The sequence below is a fragment of the Agelaius tricolor genome, unplaced genomic scaffold (assembly GCF_023055355.1).
Source record: "Agelaius tricolor isolate 1412-34295 unplaced genomic scaffold, bAgeTri1.0.p SCAF_7, whole genome shotgun sequence".
NCBI classification, from domain to species: domain Eukaryota; kingdom Metazoa; phylum Chordata; class Aves; order Passeriformes; family Icteridae; genus Agelaius; species Agelaius tricolor.
The window spans coordinates 20083804-20105990 of record NW_027269267.1 but is presented as its reverse complement, the minus strand read 5'-3'; the positions used below and the strand labels follow the sequence as shown (position 1 = coordinate 20105990).

Genomic DNA, 22187 nt, shown 5'->3' with positions numbered 1-22187 from the left:
TAGTATTTACTGTACTTATGACTGGGGCATCAAACAACTGATTCCACTGATACCTTCTACAACTTCTTTTACCTTTTTGCCTTCACACCTCCAACAACATGAACTGCCTTTAATTCTGCCAAGAAAAGGCAAACACGACTCCCACCTAAGTACAGTCAAAGGTCAGAGAAACAACTAATTTTTGAAATGTGCTGGGAACAATGATGGAGATTTCTTGAACTGTCACAGTTTGCCATGCAGGTAGGAGGCAGGCTGTGGGTCACTGAATATCCACAAAGAACATGTAGAACTACTCTGGGAATAAACATTTTTTTTCCCTGTTGTTCCTTGCTAACTCATATTTCTATTACTCATTTTTCATTTCTCTGCACCTCTGTTTTGCAGATGCTTATCTTTTGCTTGAGTCAAACACTTCTTTAAGTGACCTCTCATTAATATCTGTTCTAATTTAATGTGATACAACAGAGACTCATTCCTGTAAAGTCTGAAAATGGTCAGCCCTTTTCATAGTCAAATCCAGACAGCTTGAATGTAGTGAGCAGCCAAAACTCATTTCTCACTATGGAACAGTAACTGTCTTTCCAGACAAATAAAATAAAACTGAAGAAAGAAAATAAAGAAAACACAGCCAACCATAGCACAATAAATATTAATACAGAAATAATGACAAAACTTAACACCACTTTCAAGCTGTTGTTTTTTCCCTGGCTGATTTACATATCACATGTCCCAGAAAATAAAATATATACAATCAACAGCAGGATTATTATGTCCTATTTTTTGGCTGCTTTCATACTGGACTATTTTTTGTCCAGTATGAAAGCAACCATAATGTGTCAGGAATTAATTAAATAATGTTACTCCTCAGTAACTCTCAGGGACAAAACCATCACTGGAGTTAAAATCAGGCAAGCTCAAAAAGCAGAGCTGCCATTTGGCAAAGTTGCTCTGTCACAAGCTTCCTAGAGAAGCATGGTGATGCTGGGGAACCATAAAAAAAAATAAAGCCTCAATTATATAACTTCTCAACTAAATTTCTTATCTGAACATAAATCCAATGTAAATTAGTCTATAAACAGACACACACTGAGGAACTACAGTTTTGTAAGTATATATAATTCTATCACAAACCTGTTTTCTCGTTTTTTGCAACTTGCTTCTTTCTTTCTGTCCTACTAAGTCCTAAAAACCCTTGCACAGTGATATGAGATTTAAGCAATGTCTTGGGATTTTCAGAAGAGCTAGAAGGACTTAGAAGAACTTAGAAAAGGGGAGAAGGAACTAGAACTTAGAAAAGGGGAGAAATGTTGGTATCTCTAAGTTTCCTATGACCAAATGTCCTTTTTTCCAGCCTGCTAGATAGAATGTCATCCAAACAGTAAGGTTTATTGCATGTAAGTCTTTGCAGCATCAAAACCATCAAAACTCTGCTGCACAGGGCGAAGACAGAGGTAAACCAGCACTTAGCCATGGCAAGGTAACACAAGGAATAAGGGAAATGGAAATGAAAGAATGTGGGAACATAAACTTGAGCTTTGTGAAACACTGATTTCATGTCTTACCTTGAATGATCTGTTATAGTCTACCTCTTCTCAAGACAGAGATCCTGCTAAAAATTTACCTGAATGGAAACTTTCAAGTCTTTGGAAAGATTCAGACATTCAATTTCTAAACTGATTTACAGTTTTGGCTGGTAAGTGCATATTATTTTTTATATACATATATAATATCACTTTCAAATTTGTTTAGGCAAAATAGCTTTAAAAATCAAAGGAAATGCTGTGTACTCTGTCAATCTTACTACAAGAGACCATCAAAATGGATTAAATACTTAAAAGCAGGAAGTCGAACTAATACATTTGCAGCTTTACTTCACAAACAAAATAAAACAACTTGCAAGAAGACTTTGGTTTGTTTCTTTGCAAATAAAGAAAGAATTCTCACAAATCTCTTAAAATGAAAGTTTTGCATCTGTTTGCTTTACTGTTTGAGTTCATTAGCAAACGGATGTTTACTACAATTCAAAATTCTTCTTCCCTTGGATAGTGAGATTCTCTACCCACTCCTTGGGGAGAAACTAAATTGGAAGGCAAACATAAATACTGTGTAAGATACCCACTCCTCTATATGCAATATATGAGGAAGGACAGATAATTGTCCCCACAAAGAATAATAAATGATTATGTGCAATCAAATGTGAGGAATGGGAAGGGAGGTAAAGTATTTTTCAGGGACTATGAAGTATGTTAAGGAAAAGATTTTAAAAGTGGCTAAGTACCAATGGAAAGATTTGAAAGCAGCAGAAGAAACCTATGCCACATAAATTAAAAAATGCAATTTCAGATTCCAAAACAACAGGCATCATTCTATGAACTGATGTTGTCCACCAGAGTCCAGCTGCATGGGTGAACTGGAAATGTGTTAATCACAATAATTGCTTCTACTGAGGATATTCCTACTTTTCTACTAGCATCAAGGTTATCAAAACAGGAAATCTCTTTCTGTTTCTGGCAGAAACCCTCTTCTTTTTTAGCTTAAAGCTTCTGAGTGGGAAAACAATTACGCCTTCAAGAGGCAAATCATATGGAGTGAGATGTCTTGGCAGCACACAGTACTAATTTCCACACATATCTCAGAAACACAGGTGCTACCAACAAGGCAGATTACTGTGGGATTGTGATGAGGTTGCTGCTGTAACAGGGTAAAGGACTCAATGTTTCAAGAAGCCTCTGCAGCTTTAAAAACTGCATTTACACATACTCTATGACCTGTTGTACGGCTTCATCTTTGTGTCCCATAAACCAAAAACATCCAAAAATGCTGTAACTTTGAAACTTATTTACTCTGAAAGGACTACTAACCATGATAAGCATTAAATAACATAAGAAATAGATTTTATTTTTTGTTAGTTTAAAGATGCTTCATCTTACAGCTGTAAACCCAAATTCCATTGTCATCAAGCCAACATACAAAAAATTGGGAAGTTATCCACAAAAGCACACTTCACAATTGCTGCCATTTGTAATTAGCACTTTATCATGAACAATTTCCATAAATTCCCTGACACACTGTTCACAATGCTTAGCTCTTAAGGGAACTGAAAGATGAGGAACATCAGATTTGTCCTCCTCTGGGGAGGAAAAGAGATTGTGTTTTCTGTGTTAGATCAGAGCCAAGAAAGCATTTATAATGACAACAAGAGCAGAAATATGAGGGCAATTGCAGAACAGGACCTTCAAAGCAATAATTGAGACATTAAAGTCTCAAAGTTGATTCTATACTCTATGAGTCAACTAGCTCTTCTGATGAGGACTGTCTCAAGAATATATAAAGTTTTTTGTCCACAGATCCACATTTGTATTTTGAGTATGTGACCAGGCAATTTCCAATAAGAAAGATATGTTTTGGAGGCTCATTTTTATGAAATCAAGACAAACATCCCCTTGTAGTCTGCTGTCTCACATTTCTTACAGGAAAAATAAGCAACACATTTGTAGCCTCAAAAGTGAGATTATGTTGTGAAATACATGAATCTCTTAAGAGCATCACACTTCTAGCAATAACACTAAGCAACATTCTCTCTAATTGCCTGGAATATTTTAACCAAGAAGTTGCAACCACAGTGAAAACATATCTCATTGACACTAAAAGTAAATCACTTACATGACAGCAAAATAGAAAAAAAATGACAGTAATTTTTTTCTATCTCAGTGATATTTCATCTGCCCATTCCTGACAACACAATAAATTAGTACTACTGTAGCTATATGCTTCTGTTTGGCTTCAGAACATTTCCTTACAAAATGCCTTTTGTCAGTTGTGACCAGCTTTTCACAAAAGCTGAATTTTCTCCTGCAGGTGTGCATGCTGGCTAAGAGAAAGGAAATTCGAGGAAAAGTCAATTAAGGAATGGGGATCAAACAATTACCTGTTACATCCACAACGATTTGTGACTAAGTTATGCACAATTGGTATGTGTAGTCACGTGTGAGATACAATTTAATGTCTTTTTGTTATACAGACAGTGAAATTCTGCATCAAGTTTTTATTAGCTTGAGTTAGAAATTATCTGATCATTCCAAACTAGGGGCTGAAAGGAAGAAGTCTCGACACACTACCTTACGTCATACGATTTGTAGTGTCTGTCCTAATTGTACTCTTGGCTTCTGGCAAACATGAAACAAGTCTAAAAGACAGTTTATGTACCTCTAACTATCCTGCACTTACTGTGATCTAAATATACATATGGTTACTTGTCAATCAGACTAACTAGCTGAAATTAATTCACACAGAGAAAACTACCCCAAATCAGATGATCTGTGATAATTTTCTACTTCATGTGGTTATGTTAGCAAACTAATAAAATCCTTTACAACTCAATATATACTGTACATATTTTTGTTTCCAAATTTTATAGTTAAAGAAAGCTTTTTCCTGAAGGTGTTAGTAACAATATTTCTTGTATACCTTTCCCTTTGAAGCCAGGCACACTATTACATTACCTCCAAATATAAAATGTTAAGAGGGAGAGAAAAAAAATCATAGCTGACTACACAAATTCAATTTTAATTATATTCTGAATGCACTAGGCACTTTCCACAAACACAGGAAGACAAAGTCCAATATGTCCCAGAGAGTTTAGAGTCTAGAAACCCTCTTAAAAATTACTTAAAGCAAGTCTGTCAAATTTTGTGATTTTTGGGTCTGCCATATTGGGATTCACTAGAATAAAGACAATGACTGTGTGGTCCCATAAGGAAGCCAGGAATACTGTTAATCTGAATGTACAAACACTCACAGCATTAAGGCACAAGGGTGCAGGTAAATACACACCATACACAAGAACGTATTATGTATCATAACTGCTATAGTGACCAGTGTGATATTTTTTCTCTTCAGATCCTTCACAAAGCATACAATTAAATAATATCCAAAGTCTCCATAGGGCTGCTGCTGTGGCAGTTGCCTTGTTCACAATATACTACATGTATAGGATGGGAAAAGAATGACAAAGTGGTCAAGCAGCTCGCTGTGATGGTGTTAAGGCACTCTAGGGTGTGTTTCAAGGATAGTGGAATACATGCTTCCTGTTACTGAAGACTACAATAAACCCAAGACACAAACCAGCAGATGACTAAAAAACATCCTGTCAGATAATAGTGCACTGAATATTTTTATGTACATGTCATTCTGTTCTCTGCAGCAGAACACAATCTTTCCTCTGAATCAGGGAAACAAGTTTTGTCTTTAGAAAATGCTGTACAAGAGTCATAATTTCTTTGGCAGAGTCTGTGTAATAGGGAGCATATTTCTACTCCACTGTAGACAGTGCAGAAGAGCTGTGGAAAACTAGAACCTTTTGGACACTTCCAGTGGGAGATAGAAATTCCCAGAAGAAAAAGGGATGATGAAAAAACAGATTACTCACGATGACTGGGAAGCTTTCCTCCGCAGCAAATAGTCCACAACATCTGGGTCAGTCTCTAATAAGCTAATAAGCACTTCATTCTGTAAATCAGGGGAAACCTATGAAGAAATAAAAGATTACTTAGTTGGAGGTTAATATCCTTTCATATACATTAATTTTGGTGCTATGCTTAATCTAAATGAGCAAGTACAAGTCATTTACAGAAAGTATATAAAATATACTCAGAAGCTTTCACTTAAAAGAGAAATTTCATGTAAGAACAGATGAAGTAGGACTGAAGATCACTTTGTACAATGTTCAATGCTGATTACTGTTGAATAACTGATAGGTATCCAGTTGGTTAATATATCTGGAAATAACAGTGGGATTATTTATGTATCACAATCTCAAAAGCTCCAGTTTAAGGTCCTCACTTTACACCGCCCTTCAAAGGTCTGAGGACATTTACCTATCTCCATCTCTGCCTCTCCAGCTACTCTGACCAACAGGCTCAGTCAGAATTTGTGTCACCTTCTTTGGAGTTTGGCCTTCTGATGTGCTTACTTTCTCTTTGCACTTTGTATGGGTATGAACCTTCAAAACCCTTGACAGCTTCAGATGCTGCAGGATATAGCAACATCTCCTGGGCAGGTAGCAGAAATGGCACCCTAAAATCTGCACAAGTAAACTTTGTGTTTCCAACTGCACTTTACATGACTCTTATCAATCTTCAAGTGAGGATTTGTCTGCTTTGTCTGCATTACAGCAGAATGTTCAACACAAACTTCAAAACACTGAAACAGATGAAACCATCCAAGAAACTTTAACAGCCCAGGTTCACTCATGACACATGGAAGCCAGTGCAAGACAATCTCAGCAAGGGGTCATCAGCTGGGCAATATATGTTTCTGGATGCAATCTGTCAGAGCCTGAATCTCTTGAGCTTCAAGTCACACTTCATGGACCATTTGTTTTCCCTGACATTTCCTGGGAAATAGGAATAGAATTATTAACACGTTCCCCAGAGGAACATCCCATTTTGGGAGGTATTTAAGGAGTCTAGTTACATAAAAGGCATACTTCTTAAAATAAGGAAGTAATTAGAAAATAAATAAAGATATGCATAATTTAATTCAAACTGATCCAAAATCTTTATGAAAAACTTGTGTAACCACATACTTTTTAAATATTGTTTTCAGTCTCTGAACTGGAAAAGTATCTTACTGATGGTCACTGATACACTAGTCTTTAGACAATTTTTTTTTATAGGAATATAATCTTTAGAAACCTGGTGTACTGCAACTTCTCCATTTAGACAGCCTTTCTGTACACTAGAAGAAACTCCACATAAAGTTTCATGGTAAAAAACCTATCCACACATTTTTGTCTGTAACTTACTACTCAGCTTTTTATCAAATAATTTTGTAAGAAACTACTGAGAGAATTTTGTCAGGAAAATAAAAATATATCTTGCCTTATTAAAAAACAATAATAAATTCATCACAAAAAGTCTGAAAAAGTTCCACCAGAAGTTCAGTTCCAGCAGAAAGCTTCTCTGAACCCCAAACTTAATGGTTCTACTGATTCATAGGGGTTTTACCAGAATGAATCTGCAAGTAGATTTGTACTGATGGTCTCCTTGCTAGGTGCCTACTGGGCTTGGGGGTTCCTCCTGTGCAGCAATTTTCTTCAGTTTAGTCCAGTAACTTGGCAAGTGTAGAATTGATATGCATGTAATTATAAACTTACACTTACATAGAACTACAATATCAGTATCTCAGGAAGATGTCACCATAACCATTACTGAATTAATTGTTTCTCTGGTAATTGCACCTAAGTAGATGGATGAGAAATTCAAATTTGGGACAGAAGGGAAGCCAAGAAAGCTGGTGAAAAAACAGCTCTGGAGGACATACAGAGACATATCAGAGGGCTCCAGGGTTGTCAGGACTCCAGCAGAGTACCAGATATTCTGAGATTTTGGGGTTGGGTGCTAAAAGAAGAGTCACAGCTGTTGACACACAGAAGGGTGGAGGGACCCTTGAAGTGTCTCCTTTGTGCTGTCCCTGGCCACTGATGAGGCACAGAATGGCAGTGGAAAATAACTAACTGCAAAAAATATGAAATTTCATATACTCTTTAGCAGTTCTTTGCAGCAGGGCTGGATTTGGACATTAGGAGATGAAATACATGAACAAGCTGCTGATCTCCATCCTTCATGCAAAGCCAAGTCAAAAATGAAGAGTGGCTGAGTTGTGCCTCCTTTCATTCAGGTGCAGAGACTGGCAAAGAACAGTCCTTTACAGATCCCCATGAAACATTTTAATACATCCCCAAGACTCACTGAAATGGGCAAAATTGGATATGAAAGTGATTATCATCCCTGATATCAATGAAGCATGACCAGATTCCATCTTCTATAGGAAATCCACTTTTGTATGCTACTGATGTTAACCATAGTCACTCAGTAAAAATTGTGCTCAATATCCTGGGTTGTTCCAACAAACAGAATTTCTCTGATCCACCAATAAGTCAGAATCATTCTGATATTGTGGTCTGGGTATCCCACCACATTTTGGTTTCCTAGGGTTTGGTTCCAAATGTTGTTCCAGTTTCAATGCTGAAAACCAATCACAGTTTCATAATCTCCCATATATAAAAGTAACAGAAAGAAAAAAAAAAACCTAACACAAAAGCATCTGAGCATTAATACACCATGTTATAGTTGTAGCTGAATGCTTAACTCCAGATGTTCATTTTTTTAATGTAGCATAAATGTCGAGTATAAACAGTAAAAGCAACTCTGGAAAACAAAAGGAATTCTTTTTCCCACACTCCATTTAACCTCCAGAAGAAAGTTGAAGCACTGAAGAGAAGAAGGAATAAATCCATCAGAATTAGAGCCCAGATGCAGGTTAGTCTAACCTTAGCCCCATCCTTTCCACATTGAAAGTCACAATGCATGCCTTAAGTATTATGGACTGAGCTGTGTCTGTGCTGTTAGAAGTTCTTAAAGAGAAAAAACAATAAGAACACTTCAACTATATTTAGTATTCTTATTCAAGTATTATCTCAAACTTGATAGTGCCATCCACACTCTGGGCCAGCAGACCTTTGCACAGGAGTGCAGCTCTGTCTCTTTTACTGATGTGGAAGGAAAAATAGCACCTAGCATTTTCCCCAACTGTAAAAAGCATTAAAAAAAAAGAAAGAAAACAATAAAGAAAACTACTGCAAGTGTCTCACTGGTACAAGAATAAAAATAAAAGGCAGGAAAACCACAAAGAAGTTCATCTGAGGCTAAGACATCTGAAGCAGGGCTTATGATTGCTTTCTCATGCTCTACTCCCTTGTTGAAAACTGATAGACATCTTCCATTTACAGTACTATGTGGCCATCAGCCCACAGTTCAGGGTTGTTCATCTTCTGCTGGACAAGGTCTCCAGCACTCAGCTTTGCTGAAGCACTGAAGGTTTCCAGAGTGTTCTTTCTGCTTTGGGAACTTATCTCCTCAGTGTAAATACAGTGCTGCTTCGTCTCAGGACACAACAACCAAAGTTTTTTCCACTTTTTCAAGATTACTGGTTTTGTTACAATGGGTATTTTTACAAAAAGGAACACAGAATAATGAAGACCACCACTAGGTCTGACTGGCCTCTGCTACCCCCAGAGCAGGGCTCCCTCAGACACAAGTCATGCTGAGCTGACCTACAATTCTGTACACAAAAAGAGCCTAAGATAAAGCCACAGAATGAACTGCTCAGGTAACTGCTAGGCATGAGAAATGTGACCTAAGTAAGCTGTGTCTTAAGTAAACAACGTGTCCAACTCCAAGGCCATCAGCCTTCTTATGAAGAACTTGCTTGCTTCACCTAAAGAACTGAAGAGAACTCAGGAACTACACAGATTTATGTTTTATTCCCTTTACCCAACTAATAACAAGAAAGCTTTGTCCTTCCTCTCCATCCAACCAATAAAAAAGTCTTGGGTAGGGAAGGTAATTCCTTAAATTAATCAAGGATATCTTAATCCCTGCAGAAAAATTTTCTTTGTGACTTCCAAAACTGAGATGTGAAAGATCATTTTCAGTCTTGTCTATGCATTGCTCAGTATACAACTGAATGGCCAACCCCATCATTTTCACAATCTTCTAAACAATGCACCTTTACCTACACAGAAACCATTCTAAGCAAGATATAAGCACACATTTTTAATATTTTTACTTACTGCAAATCATTCTCCTTGCTAGAAGACTACTCTTTGTTACCAATAATTGTTGATCCTAATTTAATGCAGCTTCTACAGTTTGTTTCATTCCCATCTGCTTTAATATCAATCAGCTATTTTCGCATTTATCTTACAAATGTATAAGAGAAATATGAAAAAATATCCACCCACCATGAACAGGGTTTCATAGTTTTCAATCATCTTTTGCACAACAGCTATGATAGCAGTACTCTCTTCAGCTCGAGCTGAGCTCTGAACTGAGAATTCTTTGTCTGTAGATTTCTGCTTGTGCAACAAGTTAGGGCCAAAGATGGTGGCCAGGTTAAGCGATGTCATTTTGTTCCCAGTAATCTAGAAAAGAGAATAAAAATGAGGTGGGGTCTCACAGGCCCTAATGTATACAGATATGTATATAGACACATCTATACACACTCACACCCCTAACACCCACACACAAACACACACTCTCTGTCCCCCCTGATTTGGTAGATGCTTCATTCATCAAAACCAAAACCTGCTGCTTGTCAATAAAACATGAACAACTTTTAGAAACACCTTGTTTTGAACACCTCTGCAACAAGCACTGTAGATTTTCTGGTTATATTTTCAAGAGGATTAGAGGAGTAGAAGGTGGAAGTGTTTTCTGCCCTTAATTCCCTGGGAGCTCCACAGTGGCAAACTTCTGAACTCAGAGCAGCCTCCCTCCTACCTCAGCATCTCAGCACATTACTGTCTCTTAGGACCTAATGCTGAAAGCTTCTGGCTTTCTCAAGCAGCATTCATGATTTGAAGCATATAAAGTGATACTTTTCCACATTTAAACTGTTGAGATTATTAAGGAGCAGGGTCACTTCTTTTATGAGTATTTTCCTGTATTTCTAGAACATGCCAAATATTTACTTGTTTGGTGGCTTGTTTTAGTTTGTTGGGGTTTTTATCTTTTTTCCTACTTTTATAAACCTGTGCTTAAGGAAGCAACAGTAACCTGAATTTTGAGGAAGCAAAAGGCTAGGAATACATACTAGACTAGACAGGAATTACCTGAAAAATATGTCATATACATTATTACTTCAAAACTTTCATTGTCATATTTGTGATTAGACTACTAATTTCCCTTTCCATTCTTCAATAAAAAGTAGAGGTCACTTGAACCAAGAGTTTTTAAAAAGGATATAAAGAGACATCAAAAAGAGGTAGTAAAAATAGAACTTCAAAAGTGAGTTGTACAAAACAGATGATTTCAAAGCAGTATTTTAAATTGTTTTTTTGTAGCTGATCATTCATCAAATACTCTAGTTAAACTTAAAACTGAACTGACTACACCTGGTTTATTTTTTAAAGAACTCAACTAGACAGCACAGAAATGACAGTAAAAAGCTTTTTATTGGTAGGACCAGTGTGTGGTGTTGGAAAGACATCTGTACTAGGTAGGTGCATGGGCAGTCATAGCAAACATGTTGGCTCTTTGTTTAGAGACTCATCCCAGCATGACTGTGAGAACAGCAAACCTTATTTACACAGCACCAAGCACCCAGCTGTTTCTCAGGTGACCTGATTTTTAAACTCGGAGTTTTGAGCCACCACAGATGCACAGGGGGCCTCAAGTGTGCCAGGGCAGCCTCTGGCTGTGCCCAGATCTGCATGTGCAGGCTGTTTGTACAAACAGTGAGCCTTTTCTTAAGGGCAGCCTCAGGGCATCCTTAAAAAATGTTGTAAACATTTCCACTGAAATTAACTGAATGAGCAATTTTAATAAAGTTAGTCATCCATCTTCATCTTTGTGAGAGAAGGGTTGTTGAAAGAAATCAAGAAGAGGGCCTGTGTGCCAAAGCTTGGCTGTCTTCCTTCCAGTGATAGCAAACAGTCTGATAAAATACTTTCTCTTGCCCTGAATGCCTTTATTCACTTAATTCTTCAGAAATAGCTTAAATAATTGTGAGCAGGATACTGTATTATCTATAAAAGGTATCCAGTTGCAAATAATATTCCTGATGCTTACAATACTGTCAAGATAACTTACATAAATCTGCCTTACCAAAATACCTGTGGCAAAGCTGATGTACCATGGTTGAGCCAAATGAACTCTTCTAAGCAGCATCCCCTAGCCCTGCAATAAGATCCTCTTGGGTACATTCCTGAACCAACAGAGAACTCTTTGCAGGACCAGGGGGACCATGACCTTAGCTGGCTTATACATGTTTTTAAGCACATTAAACTATTACAGGCTGCTCTTTCTAAATGCTTCCCATCACAGTGATACAGTTTTTTATCAACTCCTTGCTGAGAACAAAAATAGTAGCATTTAAAGTGGATTTAAAAATGAAATGGGCCTGAAGTCAGATACAACACTGGAAGTTAGGACTTGTAAAGATGGAAGCTAGGATTTGAGGCAGAAATTTGGCAAAAATAAGTCTCAAAGTGCTAATTGTTAAAATCAGACAACTGCAAAAGTCATCTAAATTTGACAAAATCAGCAGGATTTTCCATCTGGAAGACAAAATTCTCGAGGAGTTTCTTAAGAGTCTCAGAAGTAGTCTCTGCTGCAGTTCAGAGGACTGAGAAGTCCTTCCACAGATAAACCAGTACATTTTTGTCAAGCACTGACAGATTATATCCATTTTATTCATTTAACGGAGTTGCCTCCTTCTACACAGCAGCCTACTGATGCAGGCACTTCCCTGGCAGGAAACAGGAAGACTGGACTTTCAGGTCTTCTCCAGTGTGAATGGACACAGGGTGCACACAGGAAAATGCTCAGGGCTAGAGCTCAGCCCCATGGCTGAGGGCATTCTTGTCTCTGTGAGATGAGTGCACATCAAACTCTCCACTGAATTTGGTCCAGGCTGCAAGAGTTAAGGAGGTCAGAAAGAAAATGGAGAAAGATGAACCCTGACTCCAGCTAGTGACGAGGTCTGTCAGTTGCAAGGATACAGATGGAGTTCCTGTCCTCTGTTCATTCTTCACTACCCAGGGCCCACAAGGAAGCTAAGAGAACCAAGAAGTGAACTACTCTGTCCAAAAGTCATTTAAAAAGGCAACAACAGAGAATGAAACGAAAATGAAGCAGCATATCCTTGTATGCCTGACCTTTTGTGAGTACTTTTCCCATAGAATATTATGGGATAAAACAAGGCAGCAGGGGAAGGATGGATGACATTAGATGTTCTTGACAGGAAGGCTGGTACACTGAATCTCCCAAAGGAAGTGGTAGATGCTTTACTGGTTAAGTCATACAAAAATTAAACCTTCACAGTCCCATAGTAAACAAATGGCAGAAGTGCAGGCAAACAGATTAAGTCTCTCCCATCTTTCAGGAATATGCCACCACTGTGTATGTTCCAAGGCTTTAAAGATCTCTTTTCAGACCATGAATTAAGTAAAGTCAAAGGACACAAGTGACCAGGACTTACCTCTTGGCCATCCTTGTCTCTGGTGTCTTCTGCATGGCCAGCTACTGTGGAGAGGAACTGCAGCAGGCGGTGAAGGGTATCGCAGTTACAAGGAGGTAGAAGATAAATGAGAAGCTGTAAGGTGCTGAGCTGCTCATCTGGCTCTAATACTAAGAGGGGAAAAAATATGTTCTAAGAAATCACTCCAACTAACCTAAAAGCAGAACAAATATACTGATCCCAACCCAAAGGAAGGTATAGGAATAGCTTTGTTTAAGAACCATTTTCCTTACAACATCAGAAGAAAAAGAGAAACTCTAAGGAAACATCAAGATTATAAGAACTACTGCTATGGGATTTTTGCCTTAGTTGGTCAACATTTTGCTCACAAGATAGGATTTTTCAATAAGATTTTTCTTATCCTGAAAGAGAGCAAAATCCATGTTTTACACTCCATCACTGTTACTGGACTCAAATATTCTGCTTACTTTTCTACTTACTCCATTCATTTAGGTATAGCAACTGGTATGTACAGTAGCTGTCAAGCATTCCAACCAGGTTCATGCTTCAGACATTTTTAATCAGTTTTCTTACAGTTTTTCATCTTGCAGAAGTACCAGGAGATTGGAGAGCAGCCAGAGAAATAAAGGACATTCTGCTACCACTACCATCTACCATCTAAATGGCAGCCAGTGACAGAGGTGGGACAGAGGCAGGATCTCAGACGTGAGGGCTAGAAAGCATCTGAAGAACCCATACCAGGCAGCTGCTTAAGCTTGAAACATCCAACTTTACTTTTTTCTAAATCCCTGAGAGTCTGCATTTGGGTCTTAGCCAACACAATTGGGAGTACTTAATATGATGGCTTTGAGCACCATCAAAGAAGAATGAATGAAAGAAACAATATGAAGAAACTTGAATTTTTCAAGCCAAGCTGGAACTTTGGTCAGTAGACAGATCCAAAAATTTTAAGAGACAAGGATTCAAATGGGAGTCTGTGACCTGGCACTGCTGGATCAAAGACAGGGTCAGGTTTTAATAGACAACATGAATTCCATCCTTAAAAATGCAAAACTATGTATAGTTAGTGAAACCCTTGTTCTAGTTTTCTGGATTATATTTCTACAGTATAAAACCAAGACCTCAGTAAATTTATACTAAAGAATACACTGTATTATTTACATTCTTATACACTATATTGTATTATATTATATATACTATTGTTATTAAATATACTATATAATTTATAGTGTATTAAACAAATATTTGGAGAAAATCAAGGCCAGAGCATTAAAGGAATAGAATAAAAGAAGGCTATTAGTAGAGATCAAAGAATTCAAACACATTAGCCTTGGAAAATTGATAAATCAAGATGCTGTAGAGCTCACAGAGAGTGTTGATGAAAGGTGTATAAAGCTCTCTGGTGAGAAGTGGGTCAGGCATGTCACGCAGAAATTCCTTTAACAAGGCAGCAACATCATGAATGCTGTGCTCTTCATCTAATACAACATCTACGCCTCGGTCAAACTCTTCACGTAACTGAAAAAAATAATCAGAGAAAACCATAGTCACTTATTGTCCTCATTAATGCATCCCAACACAGAAAACCTTTAAAAAAGCAGATTTGCTCATTTTTAATTTCAAGGATGAGCATGACTAGTCTTTGGTAAGGTCAACAACATAATTAATATCTAATTGCTGCTTATTACATGATAAATAACTTAAGGTTTGTACCAGGCTGTAATAAAGTACAATTTTTTTTTTCTAGCTAATACATGACACTCTTGTATGAAAACATGCATCCAAGTATAATTTTTGCAGAAATGTAAGATGCATAGCAAAGGCAGAAAAGAGAAAGAATAAGGAAAATTACAAGACAGGCTCTTATATCACCTTACTGCATTATCCCTGGAATCAGAAAGACTAAAATAGCATTTTGTAACATTTATGATTTTGTAGAAAAACATTTTGTTTTTCTACATTTCAACACTACATATCACATTAATATCCAAATTCATATTTCTCTTGTCATTTAAGACTGTATGTAAAGATAGGTGGGAAGCAGACAGGTCCACTAAGACTTCACAGTATTCCTTCACACACACCTTGTTCTGCCTTCCTAATTTAGTTATGCTCATTAAGTAATCATCATTACAGAGTTCACAAACAGCAAGCTATCATCATTACAAAGTATTGCTAATTTTTTCCCCTGCTTTGGTCCTCAGACAAATGCTGTATAATTCAAAGGCATCATCACTTCCCAAAGGCAGATGAAAACACTCTTCCAAATCCAAGATACCTTATGAAAAGGTAAAAGCTTGCCCTTCTGGAGGGATTTTCCAGCAGCAAGAGCAGAATACTTTCCTCAGGCTGACAGCTTCACCTTTTACTCTTTTTGCATTTTGAAAACAGTCAAGAGGTTTTAAAACTATTTCCTAGAAAAAAATTGTACCTTTGCTAACATTATGAGGTATCACAATGTAAAACCTATCTTCTCAGAGAGTGATTACACCTAAATCTTATAAACAAGAAAATCTGAGGTACCAGGTTTCTTCACCAGGAATATTACAAACATACCAAAGAGAGGAAAGAAGCTAAGTCACAAGCAAACTATATATATCTGCCTGTAAAAATGTGTGGCAAATCTTGGTCACATGCAAATCTATCTTCAGTGTGTTCAGTGTGAAAATCCTTTGTTTTCAGGTCAGATTGTGCTTTCATAATGGGTGTGACAGATATTCATTAAAAACCACAGCCTCCATTCTAATTTATTAGGATCACTTTTAACATTATTAATATCAGTTATCACTAATAATGAATAATTACACTATGAAGACCAGAATATATTCTTTATCTAATAATATTATTTGATTTATGGTCAAAAATTTTCCAGTGCCTTCTTGAGGACTTCATTCCCAGCTTAATTCTACTCTCCAGATTGGTGACAAATGCAGAACATCCCTGCAGAGCACCATAAATTACCTCAATCCAGAAGATTGTTTCTGCACTTAATGGCCCAAAAGCAGCTGAGGAAACAGATTAGCACTGCATCAGGAATTCAGACTTCCCAAATAGCTGGCTAAATCATAAACTGCTGTTACAGACTTGGATACGGCACTTGTGATCTGATATCCTGGGAGACCTACAGAGATGTCCTCAGCAGCAAAATACCACAGAAGCTTTGGTGAGATGTGGCCACATTTCAGGCCCAGGTATCATGGCTGTTAGAACTGTATATTGTACATTTAAACTTTGAGTCTTTCAGATTCCATTCACACAGAATGCTTTCAGACTTTGGAAGATACAGGTGGTGAACTACAGCATCCACTGAATCTTGGATATGAGAGATGAGGACATTTGTGCTGGAACAGGAGATAGGACAGCAGAGCTCCAGCTATTTCACTCTTCATCCTCAGGGCTGAATCTGCCACAATGTCACCAGGCCCAGCATCAAGGGTTGCCCATCCCAATCTTGGCATCTATGCTCAGACACAAGAGGGTACCTGGCCCCCTGATGCACCAGATCTACCACCCTGAGTCAACATGAGCTTGGGAATCTCTGTCCTACACCTCACTGAACATGAAGGAGGAGGTTTGCAAGAGATGCACATGTTCTAGGTTTTCTCTTCCTGCTCACCAAAAAAAACCACCTCTGGCACATATATCTACTTACTTATGTATTTACTGCAACAAACTACAGTTGAAACAGGACATTTTCTAACTGGGGAACGAAGGAAAACAAAATATGCTTACTTTCTACACAAGAAAAACTAATGAACAGCTGCAAAAGCACACCAAAATCTGAGTGCTGGGTTTGGCTTTCTACGGTTCAGAAAATGAGTGGAATTTTAATTGAATCAAGACTTTCCCATGTGTTCATGTTGACAGCATTTATTACTGTAACTACAAGGGCCAAGCTGATGCTTCCTTGTTGTTTAATGAAATATATCAGCTTACTTAGTTCAATAAATTAGTCCATGTAATAAAAAACATAGATACCCAAGTCTCTTGATTTCCTCACCTTTTGAAAACAATGTAGAACAAAAAGTGGTGAAAGTCATTAATGTTCAGAATAAGGCTTAGTTTACAAGTGAATGATAGAAGCTCTCTGCTTTTTTCCCCAGATGTATGATGCAATTGTACTCACCCCTAAATGATTATGTACGTTTTGACATTGAAGCTTGCAATGGAAATGTGAGGCAAATTCAGTATTTTATCTAGTTCAGTGTTGATCTGAAAATTGCCTCTGTAGATGTTTTTTTAGCCTAGTGTAACACCAGTGACCCTAGGAATAGAAACTGCTGGAGAATGAGCTACAATTCAGTAGGCTATATTGTCCTGCCAGCCAAAATCAGTTCAGTTTAGCTATTCAAGGTTACTTTCCAGAATGATAAAACATTACACTATGAAGTTTTTGCAACTTTTTGCAAAGAACTATAAACTGTAGGATCAGATGCAGTCAAGCTTTCTGTTGCCTTTTTTTTCTGTTTGATGTTTTTGGTCTTAACTTCCCGAGAGGGACATTTTCCTGTATCTTTTTATCCCCTCCTCATGCATCATGCAAACTCTAACCACTATCTCCACTGTTCTAATTCAACATGTATTCCCAACTTCTGGCAATGTCTAGGTGGGTATACCTAGGAGCTAACACCCACATTTGACTTTATATCTGGAACCTAATTGCACACCATCTTTGCTTTTTCATAATTTGGCTGAGACTAAGACTTGGAAGGGTCTGCTCTGACCTTGAAGTCTAGCAGGGGTAAAAGAAAGGTGATATTTAGGAGCAGCAATCTTAGGGTCAAAGAGATTGTTCTGTACTTGCATGTTTTCTCATACCATGAGTTTTCCAAAGAAGATTTACAGTTTGAGTTTACTTTGGGAGCTTCAGCTGTTTCTGAGATGAAACGAACAGCCAAGATTTTTTTTTCCCTGCAGTGTGACCTTTGGAAAATTTCTTCACTGTAGTTTATTTGGATCTCCAACCCTGTGCTACTTTTCCAGAGCAAAACATACAGAGACTGTTAACCTGCTGAGAACCTGACAAGGATTTCACCAGAATGTAAAAGATACTGGAAATAGCCTTTTATGAGCCATCAAAAAAACAGCGAAGTCACTGACCCAAAGTGCCTAAATTTCACCATGCTACAGATGAGAAAGAAATAACAACAAAAGGCATCAGATTTGTTTGTATTATAGCTGATGAAAGAAAGCCATATCTGTATTCACTCACCTGTCTTACTCTCTTTTTTGAGCTTCCAACTCTGAATATTCCTACTGTCTGGAGACCTGCAAGTGAAACACATCATAGCACTATTTTATTGTTTAATTTTCTCCTGAAAATTGCATTGAAACAAAGCATTCTGACCTATGGGTGTACTTATAAGAATAAATAAAAAGAAAAGCAACATATTTCTCCACAAATGTGTACTTACCATTGATGCAAGATGTGATTAAGAAGCCATCAATTGTGGTTTTTAAGGATCACTTTTAATCTGCAAAATGGCATCTCTGACATTTCTTGTGATGCCACTTTGGATGTGCCACTGCTATGAGGAACAGAGGGATGCAGAGACTGAGGCACTGCTCAGGGTTTGGAGGTTGAACTTCCAGGACTGATATCAAAGGAAAGAGGCAGTAAAACAACTAAATATGTGGGCACTGAGCTGTGTATTTGGATACAGGATGAAGCTGGTATTTGGGACAACTCCCTGGCTCTAAAGTTCCTGTCATGACAAAGTTGAGAGTCTCCTTCAAAGGTACCTAAATAGGGCACTCAGGCAGACTGTGAGAGGGAAGAACTTCAACAGGGAGTTGTGTGCAGTTTATAAGGTAGGAACAGCTATTATATAGAGGGAAAGCTATAAAGAAGCATTGTGATACTTAAGGCAAAGTGCAGAAGTGTGTCATTTAGACTTAAAGTGATTAGGAAATTGGTGTTGCCTGCTATTTCATAAGAAATCAGTTCAAACCTTCTTGTCTTCAAACTTTCTGCCCTGCAGAAAGCCACTACAAATACACAAAATTATAATATGGTTCTCAAAATGGACATATCCTGCAGACTAACAGGACCTGAAAAATTTGAGAGGTGACCTGGTCTTTAGCACTGACCATGTGAGGGGAAATTTTAAAGTCTGAAGGGCCCATGTATATAATGTAATCTTACATGGTTACACAGTTTTGCAAAAGGGATGAAATTATCCATAAGCTTGGAAGTTTATGGTCTAACAAGGGCTACTCTGCAGCTCTAATCTCTACTGACATACAGGAAGTGTAAAATTTCCTTGTGAAACAAATGCCTTCTGACAGCCATTAGGCTACACTTGCTTGCTGGAGATGTGTCACCTTGAATAATATTTGGAGTTGCAGATCTTCATCAGAGAAATTCAGATAGGATTCTGCTTTTTAGTTTTTAGTCTCAACATAAGACCTCTTTTTAAATCTTTTCTCTTTGGTTAATAGAAAATTACATTGATGGACTATCATTTAGTAAACCCAGGAATACTGGCAGGGAATCATCTGAGATGGAGATTACACACATTGGGCAACCTGCAGGCTGCTTACCCATTCCTACACAGACCAACAGTGTTTTTGCTACACTACAGGTCTACAGAAAGCCAGGCCTTTATATCTCTGGGATGTGAATCCAGGGAAAATAGGGAAGGTGAAGAAGGACAGGTGCTCTTATGTCTAAAAACATAACTATTTTTTGTCCTATAATGCTCAGAATTATCCTTTAAAGCAGTCATCAGAAACTGCTGGTGATTTGTTGCTGAAAAAGGATTTATGCATATAGGCAAGTATTTTCAGAATCAGGAATGATGTTGCTACAGTGTCCACCTTCTACCATTTTTAGGTTTCTCTCAGTGCCAATAACTGTCTTGTGGAAAGCAGATTAAAATTGAAGAATTTGCCCCAGATTATATCAGATTATTGCACTGTGATGCAATCAAACAAAGCACAATAACTCATACTAAATTTCCTTTAGAAGAAAACTTCAATGTAAAGGAAATATTTCCATAAAGAGCATCATATGGAAAAGAACTTTGTTATGCAAGTGCATTAAAAGGATTAAAAATCTATCACAGATGATCAGGTGACATAAAATCACAGTATCCAAATGATGCTCAGCTGGATGGCTTCTTTGGCTGACTCAGATGTTCTCCAGACTCAGCTACCTTTTTTTTAAGGGATAGAAGTCATTCATCTCAAATTTAATCATCCCATACTTACTTGTCAGCCATGGTATCTAATCTCTGTAAAAGATTAACAGCAACTATCTTTTGCAATGTTCCTTGATACATTTGTAAGGAAGATAGTTTTCAGTTATGAATTGTGAAAGCTCAGCATTGTTGTTTAAATTGCAGTCCCTCATCTTGCAAAAGCCTTTCATTCAGAGTTAGTAAATGATTTCTTGCTGGTGAAATTAGCATCAAATAGCATCATTTGCTGTTACAATCACCATTATTTTATGGTTTGTTGATTATCTGGCCATGTGATAGCTCCATCTTGCTGCGGCCAAGTTATTTCAATTCTCATTAAAAAACTTTACAAGGCTAAGATACACTGGCAGAGATGGTGAGCAGATAGCTAGATTGACTACTGTTTCTGTACTATGTAAAGCTGTGGGAGGCTTGTGTCTGGACAATCATGAACACGTAGGAAGAATGCTGGCAGGAGTCTGTGATTTCCTTTGGAGAGAGCAGGCCTGAGCCTGAGGCTGATCAGGAGGAATTAAGCCAGAGACAAACTGAGTATTCACCCTTCAAGCCTTGCAGTGAACAGGAAGAGGCTACTTGGAGCTTAATATATATTTACCATGGAGTTCTTTCTTATTCTGAACCCCCATCTTCAAATATCAAAAGTCTTACAGTATAAATAGTTAATCTAGATCTCACACCTTAAGATCCACTGGCTGTGCATGACTCCAGACTGCCTGGGCGTTTCAGACTTTTTGTTCTGAAGGTACAGGTAAACCTGTGGGGTGTGAACAGCTGTTTCTGCAGAGCTGAGCACCCCAGTACAAGAGGGGTGACCTCCAAGAAAGGATCTATTCCTGTGCTCTATGGGCCAGTTTACAAGCTCGCAGCACAGATCTTCAGTTTGGGAAGCTATCATGTACAGAATTACTTGTGAGAAAGTATTTTTAGCAAGAGGCAAAACAGGAGGGAAAATGTCTAGCTTTCAAAGACATCCTTGCATATACTTACTTCTCAAAATAGGCATTTATTTATATTATAGTAAAAATACATCTGCCACTCCTGGGAAAACAAAATATTCTTACCATGCTTTTCCAAGTGCTGGCAGCAGCTATCTACAAGCCGGGGAACCTGCCTGTAAATAGGGTTCAGGCTTAGCTTCTTATCTCTTGCCTTTTCTTTCTTGCTCTGGGCTTCTGCTGGCAAAGAGAGCTGGAGAGCCTCCAACAATCTTGAGTGATTGTCATCAAGATCTGTGATAGAGTCCACAGACATTGCACCCTGTAAAACACACACACGTGAACAATCAGTAGGGCAGGGGAAATCTCAGCATCACAGGATGTCCAGCAAAGACTTTTGCCTACCTGCATTTTAAACAAACTAATATAAAAATACCATTAGCTACAACATTTTTATAAATTAATGAAGTTATAATACCAGTGTAATGGATAGGAAAAATTGCTATGATACGAAAGTTATTCTTATCATATTATAATGAATACAAAGTAAAATACTGAAAATTGAAATGCTTTCCACTCCTTCACTCCATGCTTTTACTGATGTAAGCCTGCACATACTGCAGGGCAAGGATGAATCATGGTCTGTGGGTGCACCTCAGAAGTACCATATTCATGTGCATGGAGATATATAGATATTTTTAAATCTTATTGCCTACTTTTTCTGTATCTTGGACCATTGTATCAGTGAAATTTATGCAAAATGATTAACAACCATACACCACATACAGTTAACAGTTAATATCACAAATACAAACAGCTGTGGAGTTTGAAATAATCCCACTCTATTACAGAATAAAGATACATCAGAGAAGTTGAGGGGTAATATTTTTAAAATAATTCTACTTCAAGTATCTTAATATTTTAAAATCATTAAAATTCCAATGAAAGCTTTGAAATCCAGGTTTTGATTACAGCAAGGTGCAGAAGTTCAAGCAGTCTGTAAAGG

The 22187-nt window shown here is 37.6% G+C and overlaps 1 protein-coding gene across 5 annotated transcripts in view; it reads right to left on the bottom strand.

Annotated features, from left to right (window-relative positions):
• The window catches only part of ARHGAP6 (Rho GTPase activating protein 6), a 319683-nt gene that overhangs the window by 6183 nt on the left and 291313 nt on the right, over positions 1-22187 (bottom strand). For all 5 annotated transcript variants that reach the window (XM_071430546.1, XM_071430550.1, XM_071430547.1 and 2 more), the window contains 6 exons: positions 21308-21503; positions 18257-18312; positions 14412-14562; positions 13045-13193; positions 9806-9985; positions 5429-5526 (listed from right to left, as the gene is read on the bottom strand). In XM_071430546.1, coding sequence (XP_071286647.1) covers positions 5429-5526; positions 9806-9985; positions 13045-13193; positions 14412-14562; positions 18257-18312; positions 21308-21503 — 830 coding nt within the window. The remainder of the gene's footprint in view (positions 1-5428; positions 5527-9805; positions 9986-13044; positions 13194-14411; positions 14563-18256; positions 18313-21307; positions 21504-22187) is intronic.